Raw genomic sequence first — 11,875 nt, 5'->3', positions numbered from 1 at the left:
GTTCACATATGTATTTGCGCATCATTTACCGCACCGACTCCTAACAGCCCATTTTTAAACACATTATTTAAATTTAAGGACTCCTTGTTACTTTAAGTCTATTTTTATAATTTTGTACGTTTTTAAGACGTCCTTAAAACGTCATAAAAAGATCTAAAATAGTTATAAATTCACGTCTTTTTAACGTCTTAAAATGTCGTCATCGGTCCGGGACATTAGTACGTTTTTTTCTCGTCATTTTAACGTCATTTCATTGGTCATTTTTGGTCATTCTCTGACCAAATTTTGACGTTATTTTGACGTGTGGATGTTAGCTGGGTTACATACAATATTAACAGATTGAACTACACAAATATCGTCTCGCTTTGGAAAATAAAATAAATAATTTTCTTCCTTTTTCATAAATTTAATTTTATATTTACTCTCCTTTGAAGAAATTATAACTCCTATGTAATAAATAAATGACTTTTTAGTTTCAAAAGTTTTTAATACATAATCATTTAGCTGTTAGCTCAATCTTAACAAAAGATTTGATATATTTTAAAACTGTTTTGTGGAATTTCAATTCCAGTTTTGATTTATTCTGTACAAAACCGTTGGTAATAGTACATACATAATTTCTTAAACTTATGTATCCATGGCTCTCTACTAATACAGGTTTTACACAGGTTTTCCTTCGATATCATAATTATACCACGAACACAATACTTCTACTTTATTTGATTCATTGATAATTGCACATTCTTTGGAAAATTTTTTGGATTTTCCACTTTTATTTTAAAGATAAGAAAAACTTAAAATTAAATCCAAGAGTTTTAATTTGTTTTCAGTCTGTCGAAATAGGCACTATTCACCGACAGTTACATCATCACAAGTTTTGCAAGATGGTGTCAATAGATTCGATCTTAAAGATTTTGGTTTGGAGGAAAATTCTTTTTCTATTACACGCTGTAAACGATTACTACTAAGACGATAATAATTTTTAATAAGAAACCAACAGATAGACGATTTTCTAACAACTATTTCTTTACCACGCGCATCTGCAACAATGGTAAATAGACTTGTTTTACATAATGCAAGGGTTGTTTCACCATAATTTTTCATATTAAGACAACCATCAGACACGCATGATAAAGTGAACACATCTTCAACGATATCTCGAGGAATATCTTCTACTGGAAATTCGTCATCTGCTAGTTCTATATTTCTACAATAAGAAGCTTGAGTAAAAGCTGATAAAACCGTACTATTTTCTCTAGTCGTCTACATTGTCATACAAATTATTGTTTTCATCATCTTCGGAGTCATCAACTCTTGTATCAACTACTAAAGGTAAATTTAGTTCTCCCGGCTAATGATCAAACTTGTGAGCATCACTGATTGCTTCTTTCCTAGCTTCTTCGATAGCTACGTAAATCTCGTCATTAATTGGTAAATTAGTCTGAATCTGTACTGATTTTACTTTATGTTTTAATCTCGGAAAATTAACATTTTTACTTAATTTGCTGGCTAAAATATCGCTTTGTAATTGTATTTTCTTAATTCTGTGTATGACATCAAGTAAACTACAATTTACAATAGTCGAGTAAGTAGTAGACATAGATCTAATTTGTCGAAAAAATGCCTCACAGGGTTGACTGCTAAACAATGGCGGCATGAACATATATGGCATATTGCAATCTCTTAACTTTTGTATTATATTTATCATACTATGTGCATTGATTTCAATACAAGCATAACAATTTAAATTTAAAAAGTTGTCTGTTAAAGTATACTTTCGATTACTTTTTATCCAGTTGCACCATATTCGTTGTTCGAGAGCGCTGAAGGGACTACAGATTCGCGGAGTAGACGTTGAATTCGAGAAGCGACTTTTCTTTAAACTTCACTTTATTTAGACAAATTTACAAAAATGTAGAACACACAGGTTTACAAAGAAAATAGCGCGAAGTGAACAGAGCGGTCAGAGTTAAACTCTTTAGCGGTTATAAGCGGTGCGACACGTTGCGCGCGAGAGGGTTGCTAGCTAAGCTGGGGCAACGCTGCGCCGGCCGGCCCTTTTTATAGGCGGTCGAACACGTCATCTCGCGCGCGAAAAATATTTGTTGGTGGCGTGAGCAATGGTCAGCCGATCAGCTTGTTTGTGCATGACATGGGCTATCGCTGACAGATGTCGTGACAAACAAGAACAAAATGGCCTTGTTGGCGCGGCCGTTATTCTCAAGGCTGCTTGGGAAGCCCATGTCATGCACAATTATTTTACTTTAATTGCGGCAATAAGTCGCGCTTTCCAACATTCCCGCCCGCCTCGTCAGTTCGCTGACAAAAGAGATTTGACACCGTTCCGTCGATGTCGCGAGTCGCGGTATCGAGAACTCTTCGAGAGTGATTAATCGATAGGGCGGTCGATAACAATCAATGGCTCATGGCCGCGTGTGAATGCGCGCACATTGTATGCCATCACCCGCGCCGAGTGTCATGAAATTTTTGGACGGTGTTTTAGACCACTCGTGTGCCTTCTTTCTGGTATACATGATGGATGATATGCGTCGAGTGAAGAGGAGTGGACGGAAAAGTGAAAGGTACTGTGGTTTCGGTGAATTTTCGCGAAGTGATGCAGTGATTACAAAGGGGGAAAAGGAGAGGAAATTATGCGGAAAAGATGAGAAGGTGATGCGTTCGTTCACGTATCCCCGGGCGACACAATGTCGTCGGGAGAAAACAATATCAATTTAACGAGCGGCCGGACGAGCTCGGAGGAGGTGGTGCGGACAGTCACCACGCGGGTCACGTCGTCCTCTCCTGGGTGCAGCTCGGTGATCCGACCCAGAGGCCATCGCGTTGGCGGCATGTTCTCTGAACGGATGATGCAGAGAGATCCGACGTGTGGTTGGATGCTCGGTCGAGTCCATTTCGGCCGAGTTGCCAGAGCGTGAATGTATTCGCGCGACCACCTTTGCCAAAAGTGATCGCGCATCTTTTGGAGATGCTGCCACCGGGAGAGGGAGCTGTCCGTTCTCTCAATTAGTTGCGACTCCGGGATGGCCAGCAGTGGTGCGCCGATAAGCAGGTGTCCTGGCGTCAGAGCGGAGAGATCATCAGGATCGTCGGAGAGAGCCCGCAGTGGTCGGGAGTTGAGGCACGCCTCTATCTGAGCAAGGAGAGTGCTCATCTCCTCAAACGTGAGCTTGGTGTCGCCGATGACTCGCCGGAAGTGATATTTGGTGGATTTCACCGCCGCTTCCCAGAGACCCCCAAAATGAGGTGCGGATGGTGGGTTGAAATGCCACCGGATTCCTTGTTTTGCGGCGGTGGAGGCTATGCGGCGACCATCGGGCGATGAAGCGCGCAGCATTTCCCTCAGCTGCTTGTCAGCTCCAACAAAATTTGTTCCGTAGTCGGAAAAGATATCCGAACAGAGGCCTCGGCGGGAAGTAAAGCGGCGGAGAGCGGCTAGGAACGCCTCCGTCGTGTAGTCGGAGACGGCTTCGATGTGCACTGCTTTGGTGCAGAGACACACAAAGATTGCAATGAATGCCTTGTATGCTCGGTGCCCTCGCCCTTTGGATGTGCGGACGAGGATGGGCCCTGCGTAATCGAGGCCGGTTCGCAGGAACGGTCGTGCAGGGGTTACTCTCACCTTAGGAAGATCGCCCATTGGAGGCTGCGGCGTGACGGCTTTCCAGCGCGTGCATGTGGCGCATCGATGTAGCCACCTTTTTACGGTTGCCCGACCTTTTGGTATCCAGAAGCGGAGCCGAAGCATCCCCATTGTCAGTTGGACTCCTCCGTAAAGAGTGCGGCGATGGCATGACTCCACTAGCAATCGCGTGAGCCATGAAAGTGGAGGCACTATCATTGGGTGCCGTTCGTCGACCGAAAGCACCGCGTGCTTGAGGCGGCCCCCAACCCTGAGCACTCCGTTTCCGTCCATGAAAGGGCTCAGTGTTCTTAGCTGGCTCTGGTGAGGAAGTGTGCTGTTGCCTGTAACAGAAGAAATCTCTGCGGGATAGTGCAGAGACTGCACCACGTGAAGCCACCGAAACAGCGCCCGATCGAGCTCGTCGGGGCTCAAAACCGACCTGGGCGTCTTGGAGATGGTGCCCTTATCTCGCGGGCGTCGCCAGCGAAGGCACCAGGCGGTGACTTTCAGGAGCCGATGTAGCGACGAGAATCTGAGGAGATGCTCAGGTTCTGTGATTTTTGAAGCGGTGGTGGTGAGGGCGGAGGCTCTCTGCTCGGGCAGTTCCTCAGTGGCGATTTTGATGTCCGTTTTTGGCCAGTCCGCCGAAGTCTTTCGAAGCCAGGCGGGTCCCGACCACCAGAGCGGGTGACCTACAAGGTCGCTGGGCGAGATTCCCCTGGACGCGCAGTCGGCTGGATTTTCCTTTCCCGGGACGTGACGCCACTGCGCATCGGGAAGCAGTTCTTGGATGTTGGATACGCGGTTGGCCATATATGTTTTCCACCGAGAAGCGTGACCCAGGATCCAGTGTAGCGTGACCTTGGAATCTGACCACATTGTGATGGGTGCTGCAGACAGACTGAGAACATTTCGAGTATGTTTCATTAGACTTGTGAGCAGAGCGGCGGCGCAAAGCTCCAGTCGCGGCAGCGAGATCGGCTTGATTGGTGCGACCTTGCTCTGCCGCCAACAAGTGAATTTTAATCTCGTCGCCTTTGGTGATTCGGAGATAGACTGCGGCGGCGTATCCTCGTTCGGACGCGTCGGCGAAGCCGTGCAATTCAACTTGTGTGTGTTCAACGCCGCTGTCCAACCATCGGTTGATTCGCAACTGTTCGAGCTGTGGGAGCTCCTCAAAGAGGAGTCTCCATTGCTTTTCGTCTGTTTGAGGGAGCGGAGCATCCCATTCAAGCTTTTGAAGCCAGGCGGATTGGATCCATATCTTTGCCCTGACTGTAACTGGAGTGATCCATCCGAGCGGATCAAAGAGACGAGCTGTTTCCGCAAGAACGCGTCTCTTCGTGTACGCGGTGATAGTGCGCGGCGGAATCGAGAACGTGAACACGTCGTCGTTTGGATGCCAGTGCAACCCCAGTGTTGAGTGACTTTCGTGCGTCCATTGGTGCGGTTCCTTAGTGAGGCAGTGTTCCGGCGGGATCCCTGCTAGTGCTTCGCGGCAGTTCGCGGCCCATTTTCGTAAGGGAAACCCGCCCGCCGTGCATAGTTGCCGTAGTTCCGCTTGTAGTGCAATCGCGTCCGGCAGTGAATTTGCTCCCGTAACGATGTCGTCAACGTAGCAATCGCGGCGCAACGCGGCGGACCCGCGCGGGAAGCTTAGTTCTTCATCGTCGGCGAGTTGGCGAAGAGTGCGGATAGCGAGAAAGGGCGCACACGCGAGCCCGTAGGTCACCGTATTTAACCGATATTTGCGAATTGGATCGGAGGGTGAGTGTCGCCAAAGAATTCGCTGATAGTCACGGTGGCGAGGGAAGACGAGGATCTGGCGGTACATTTTTTCAATGTCCGTCACGAGTGCGTACTGATACCATCGCCACCGCTGTAGCAAGTCAGCGAGCGCCGGCAATAAATTTGCTCCGATGAGCAAGTGGGAGTTGAGGGACTCACCAAATCGTGTGCGTTGAGAGCCGTTAAAGACCACTCTGAGTTTTGTGGTGACGCTTGACTCTCGGAGCACTCCATGGTGTGGTAAGTAGCAGCTTGTAGCGGAAGAAGCTGAGGCGGGTGCAAGGTCCATGTGATGTAGATCCTCATATTCTCGCATAAAGGCGTGGTACAGCTCCCCGAATCGAGTGTCGAGAGAGCTCTTGCGAGCCATGGCAGAGAGTAGACGTTCTGCTGCCTTGCGAGTGTCAGCAAGAGTCGTCGGCGGTGAGCGGAACGGCAACTGAACCATGTAGCGTCCGGAAGCTGTGCGCTCGTGGGTCTGCATGAAGATATTCTCACACAGCTGTTCGTCTGCAGTGAGAGCGGTGGGACAAGAGACCTCCTTCTCCTGTTCCCAGAAGAGACGGACCACGGCGGCCAGCTCTTCGTCGGCCGTGCAGTGGTAGCTGCGTGTGACCGGTGCGGACTGCGTGTCGTCGCAGCCTCCGGAGAGGATCCATCCGAGGAGAGTATTCTGAGCGACAGGCGTCTGAGGATCTCCTTTGCGTAGGTCCTCCAGAAGTATGATAGACCATGCTTCCGCTCCGAGAAGCAGCTCGATTGGATCGTTAGCCGTGAAGTGCGGATCGGCCAGTTGGAGTCCTTCCACATGCGGCCAGAGCGTGATGTTGCGCGTCGTCCTCGCCCCTTGGTAGAGCGAGAGACGGGGGAGAACGAATGCGACTATGTTGAACGTGGCCCCGTTCACCAGAGAGGTAAGATGAAGAGTCACCTTTCCCCTGCATGATCCAGAGCGAGTTCCTCCGATGCCCGAGATAGCGAGTGAGGATCGAGATCGCGTCAAGCGCAGGCGTTGGACTAGCGCTTCAGAGATCAACGACACCTCTGATCCCTGGTCAATCAGAGCGCGAGCGGCATGTGACTCTCCGTGATGGTCGGCGATGGATACCCTCGCGGTCGCGAGAAGGGTAGCCTTGCGGTCGTCGTCGTGACGTGCTGCGGACAATGTACTTGCTTCGGCTGGGTTCTGCTTGACGTAAGCTTCGTGGAGCATGGTGTCGAGCTTTACACAGGAGGCACGTCCTCACGGATTGACACTTTGCTAGTGCGTGTGTGCCCAGGCAATTCTGACATCGTCGGTGGGTTTCTACAACAGTCTTGCGTTCGGCGGCGGATTTTTCCTTAAACTTATCGCACATCATTAGGTTGTGCTTATCCTTGCACAGAATGCACGCTGCCACGTCGGAGCGTTTGGTGAAGTGTGACTTCGCGGTTCGCGGCGAGTCGGTTCGCGGCGAGTCTCCGGGGACTTTCGTAAGCTTTGGTTTCGCGGCGTTGAGTGTCAATGTCCGTTTGGTGATGAAATCTATCAAGGCGTCGTAATCAGGTGGATCTGTCGAATCGCTTGAATGCGATTCCCACTCGAGGCGGGTTTTCGGATCGAAGAGCTGTACAACAAGGTGGTTGAAGAGATCGAGGCCGTGGAAGTGAATAGGCCTTCCGATGCTCTTTTGGCCGTTCACGGCGCTGGTAGCAGCGTTGTAAATTCGACTGAGTTCGTCGGCGGTATCGCTCTTCATCTTCGCCACGGCGGTGAACGTGGAGAAGTTGGAGCGCGCGAGTTCTCTTTTATTTTCATAATGTTTGCTTAACAGTGCCCAGGCACGCGGAAAATTGTCACCAGTAACAGCTAATGGACGTATCAACTTTTCAGCGGGCCCTTCTAAACAGTATTTTAGGTGGTGAAATTTTTTGACGTTTGAGATTGCTGGATTGTCCCCGACGATGGACAAGAAAATGTCGCGGAACGATGGCCAGTCTTCAAACTTGCCCGAGAACGATCGAATTTTTAGGCGGGGCAGAGACGTTTTGGAGGTGACCTCATGCCCTGGTTCCCTCGGGAGCGAGGGGTTCGGCGTAGTAGCGGCGAAGCTCTTTGCATATTCACGGAGCTCGCTCCGTTGCAGTACGTAAGTGTTCTCTGCGGTATCAAAGAGTTGACTCTCATTGTACTCACTTTTCTCAAAATCTTCATTGTAGAAGTCTCGTATGAGCTCGTGTTGAGTCTCAAATTTCGCCCAGTACTGGTCGAGCAAGGTCAAGCGAGTCTCCACAGCGGTGGGCGTGATTTTGTCCATCTTCTTCAAATTGATTACTGACCGCGAGATACGACCATGGATGTCCTTTTGCGCGGTCAGCATGGATTCAACGTCGAAGCTCATGATGTATTTGTGTGTCCCTCTTTTTTTCAGCTCACGAAGAGTCGAAGCGCGGAGGAAGCACTCCCGGTTCGCGGTTGCTGGTGTAAGGATCCGGCTCGAAGGACCAATAAATGTTCGAGAGCGCTGAAGGGACTACAGATTCGCGGAGTAGACGTTGAATTCGAAAAGCGACTTTTCTTTAAACTTCACTTTATTTAGACAAATTTACAAAAATGTAGAACACACAGGTTTACAAAGAAAATAGCGCGAAGTGAACAGAGCGGTCAGAGTTAAACTCTTTAGCGGTTATAAGCGGTGCGACACGTTGCGCGCGAGAGGGTTGCTAGCTAAGCTGGGGCAACGCTGCGCCGGCCGGCCCTTTTTATAGGCGGTCGAACACGTCATCTCGCGCGCGAAAAATATTTGTTGGTGGCGTGAGCAATGGTCAGCCGATCAGCTTGTTTGTGCATGACATGGGCTATCGCTGACAGATGTCGTGACAAACAAGAACAAAATGGCCTTGTTGGCGCGGCCGTTATTCTCAAGGCTGCTTGGGAAGCCCATGTCATGCACAATTATTTTACTTTAATTGCGGCAATAAGTCGCGCTTTCCAACATTCGTATTATGAACACACAATTTAGAAAGCCTTTCCAAAGGTGTTAAATAAAGATCGGTATAAAACAGTATTATATAATTTAATAATTTTAAATATAGCACGGTATCCTCAGAATCAGGGATATGATTAAGTAACAATTTTCGAACGCATTCTTGTTAGCAGATTTAAAATTCATTTTATCCTTAGGTTCAATATCGGACAATGATAACAAATGCTTGTTCTTAGACATAATATTAATCAGTATTTTTAAATGACTTATAGAAATAAGTTTGTTCCCGAACGGTAACAAAATAGAAGGTTTCAATAACCTATTTCTAAGTTTTGTAGCTGTGTGTATGGTATCTTGTACAAAACCATTGTCAGTATATATGTATAGCATTGAACTAATTTGACGTCAAAGTCGAATTTGAGGTATCGCGCATCTGTGAAATTCCCAAATGTATTTCCGCGCGCATTGCTTTTAATAAACGAGAGTCTCCATCTGACGAAAATCCCAGTACATTTATTCCAAATTTAGCTAGTTCTTTAAGAATGAATTTCCAGCGTGTAGTGACATTCTGTGAGGTAAATTTATTATCAGTACCAAATAATGAAAAACAAAATGGACTAGTATGTTCTTCGATGGGTTGTGCCATAATAACATAAACTAATGAGGCAGTTTTTCCTTCATTAAAGTGATGTTCAATTTTCTTAGCTGATCTGGTCGGAAATGAATATGATATAGGTATTACATGCTTATTAAACGGTGAAACTAGTCCTATTAACTGATTTGTTGAGGGATCAAATTGAATTTTACCAGTTAGTCTTGTAGTATCCTCCGAGATCCATACATTTAATTTTTGAAAATTGCAATTTAACATTACTTTAATTTAGATTATTACTTTGTTAATATTAAAATAAAGATCTCAATATGCTTATTTATTAAAATTAAACACGTTAAACATTGTAGCAAAATTTCTCTTTTGATTTTAATAATTATCTTGATAATTATTCTCGTAATCTATATTAGTCGAATTTTAAATATTTTATTTATTTGCGTTTATTTGTGTAATTTTAATAATTAATTAAGTATTATTATACCAATGATGTATACCTATTTACATAAATTAGATATATATTTGATTTAAATTATTACTTTATTTTGATTTTTCAACCATGCCTTTACTAATTGTAAGCCATAAAGATTGTCATGTTCAGTGTTAATGTTCAAATTAATGTCAACGATAGTGTCTGACAATGAATTTGACTCGGGATTTGATGTAGTAGTGGCATGCTGCAAGGAGCTCGGCGAGGAGACTTTTGAAATTCATTTGTCACTCGACTTGCACAGATTTTTCGGTTCTGATTTGTAGTGAAATTCATGCTTTTTGTTAATTTCGAGTGTTGACAGTTAGATTTTTCAAGTCTTAACTAAGGTCTTAACTCAGGCGTAAAATACATTTTATCCGAGGAGAGCTTATTAGCAACAAATTTCTGTATTTCACCGAGTAGTACCTTATGTCCAGTAAGAATGCGGAATTCACTGGGACAAATATAATATTTGTCGAAATAGTCGCTGTGTTTCTTGCCCTTTTTTATAAACTTAAGCATTTCTTTTCTACCAAAAAGCTCCAGTTTTTCAATATTATCTACCGACATCTTCTGTATAGCGAGGGTTGTATCATATCCTTCAAGACGCATAATATTTTTTAAGTATACGGGAACTTTCAGCTCCATTCCTGTCTCTATAATATGCCACATTGACTACAGCCGTGGCAATTTGACCTTCCTGCATCTCGGTTTGAGTTGCAACATTAACGTAGATTTTTTTTATCATTTTATCATCCTCGTTGCCTCGCTCGTCGCGGTTCACTCGATCATTTTCGTCGCCTTCCATCATTTGATTAGAAAACATCTATTTATACCACGATCCTGCAGTGTTGATCCGTGCACACCAAGGTTCACACTTTCATGTCTTTCAATGTGCAGCCGTCTTAACTGTTTATGCAGGTTAGTGATATCAGAAACTGTCACCAGTAGCATGAGTAGGTTAACACACAAGCCCGACTGCGTACATGGACGAATATACGTGCGTTCTGTGCAAGCACTGCGCAAGCACTGAGCACCAATGAGATATTATTAACGACAGCCAATCAAAAGCAAATTTTCGTGATTGTCAAGGGCCCGGAGATATTAAAGAACAATGATATTACTATTTTGGCAACCGAGGATAACAAGCACGATCGTTTTACGTGATTAAATTACTATTTTATTATCGACAGTGGAAAGTTCATATGTTATTTTTTAATTTTTGCAACGATTGCTAGCGTAAACATGTCTTTAGAATTATTTACATTGATTTCATGGTGATCACAAATGATTTCATCACAGATTTTATAGTGATTACACATGATTTCATCACAGATTTCATGGTGATTACACATGATTTCCAGTGATTACATATGATTTTATTATGATTTTTGGTGATTTCACATGATTTTATCTGACTTCATGATTGAATCTGATTGCAAAACGATTACATGGGGATTTCGTAATGATTTTATAATGATTTTGGAGACATTGTCCCACGATTACATCAAGTGGTTACCCTCTCGGGGCGTAAGCGCTGTGTCGAGTAGAGTCGCGAGCCTTACAGGTTCCGCAAATTGGAGAGTGCACCGCCCGCTCGATCGTGCTAGAATAAAGTAATTACAATTGTCATCTTGCATTCGCCTTCACACGGCCGAGTCATCGCGTAGTATTGTTCGTACCGTAATTGTAAGTCACGAGAGCGTGCGCGCCCATGTCCCGTGCGTCACGCGAATACACTGCGAAGATACTCGCCCAATGTATCAACCGCCCTGCAAGAAATAAATGTTATTTTCTTTGTTACAAGTGGTGGAGCCATTCTTTACTCTTCTCACCGCTCTCCTAAGCCTAGAGTAATCGCCTCTCACGAACCGCCCTTCTATCATTGTCGGAGCTGGTTAGCCGGCCTTCCGTGCCGTCGTTGTTCGCACCATCCGGACCTTTCGCGAAAATCTGAGTTACTTCGAGCTATCGAGCTGTCAGTCGGGGATCGGAGATAGCACTTAAATATTATATAAAAGTGGTTTGCTCACGCGGGCCTGGCGCCCAAACCCCGCTTACATCAGCGGGGACAATTATTATAAGATTTGTAAAATACTTGTATCTCCGATCGCAACGTGAAATTCTGCTCGATCCGGACGTGCGAACTCACGACTGTATTGCCTCGCAACTACGCGTGCGGTCGCAATACTTATATCTTGATATATCTCTATTAATATTTAAAAATAAATTTCTTTTTTAGCATTATTAAATCCATTAATGCTGTTTTATTTTATTCTATTTTATTTTTTCAAATCCTTGGTTACTATACCAGGGTATAACATACTCATTATAAGTGAGTAATTTAACATTACATGTAAGACTTATAAGTCTGCGCCCTGAAAACGTTATACTTACTT

The 11,875-nt window shown here is 45.1% G+C and overlaps 2 protein-coding genes across 2 annotated transcripts; both read right to left on the bottom strand.

Annotated features, from left to right (window-relative positions):
- Positions 1-2,683: 2,683 nt before the first annotated feature.
- On the bottom strand, positions 2,684-7,170 carry LOC105449132. Its single transcript, XM_011688134.1, has 3 exons — positions 6,742-7,170; positions 4,920-6,653; positions 2,684-4,846 (listed from the first exon to the last, which is right to left on the bottom strand). Exons 1-3 carry the CDS (start codon positions 7,168-7,170, stop codon positions 2,684-2,686), a joined length of 4,326 nt encoding a protein of 1,441 aa, XP_011686436.1.
- Positions 7,171-7,292: 122 nt separating this feature from the next.
- On the bottom strand, positions 7,293-7,812 carry LOC105449131. The gene is made up of 2 exons (XM_011688132.1): positions 7,360-7,812; positions 7,293-7,313 (listed from the first exon to the last, which is right to left on the bottom strand). Exons 1-2 carry the CDS (start codon positions 7,810-7,812, stop codon positions 7,293-7,295), a joined length of 474 nt encoding a protein of 157 aa, XP_011686434.1.
- Positions 7,813-11,875: the final 4,063 nt, after the last annotated feature.

This window comes from Wasmannia auropunctata, unplaced genomic scaffold (assembly GCF_000956235.1).
Source record: "Wasmannia auropunctata unplaced genomic scaffold, wasmannia.A_1.0 LD336078.1, whole genome shotgun sequence".
Lineage (NCBI taxonomy): Eukaryota > Metazoa > Arthropoda > Insecta > Hymenoptera > Formicidae > Wasmannia > Wasmannia auropunctata.
This window is presented reverse-complemented; position numbering and strand designations above follow the sequence as displayed.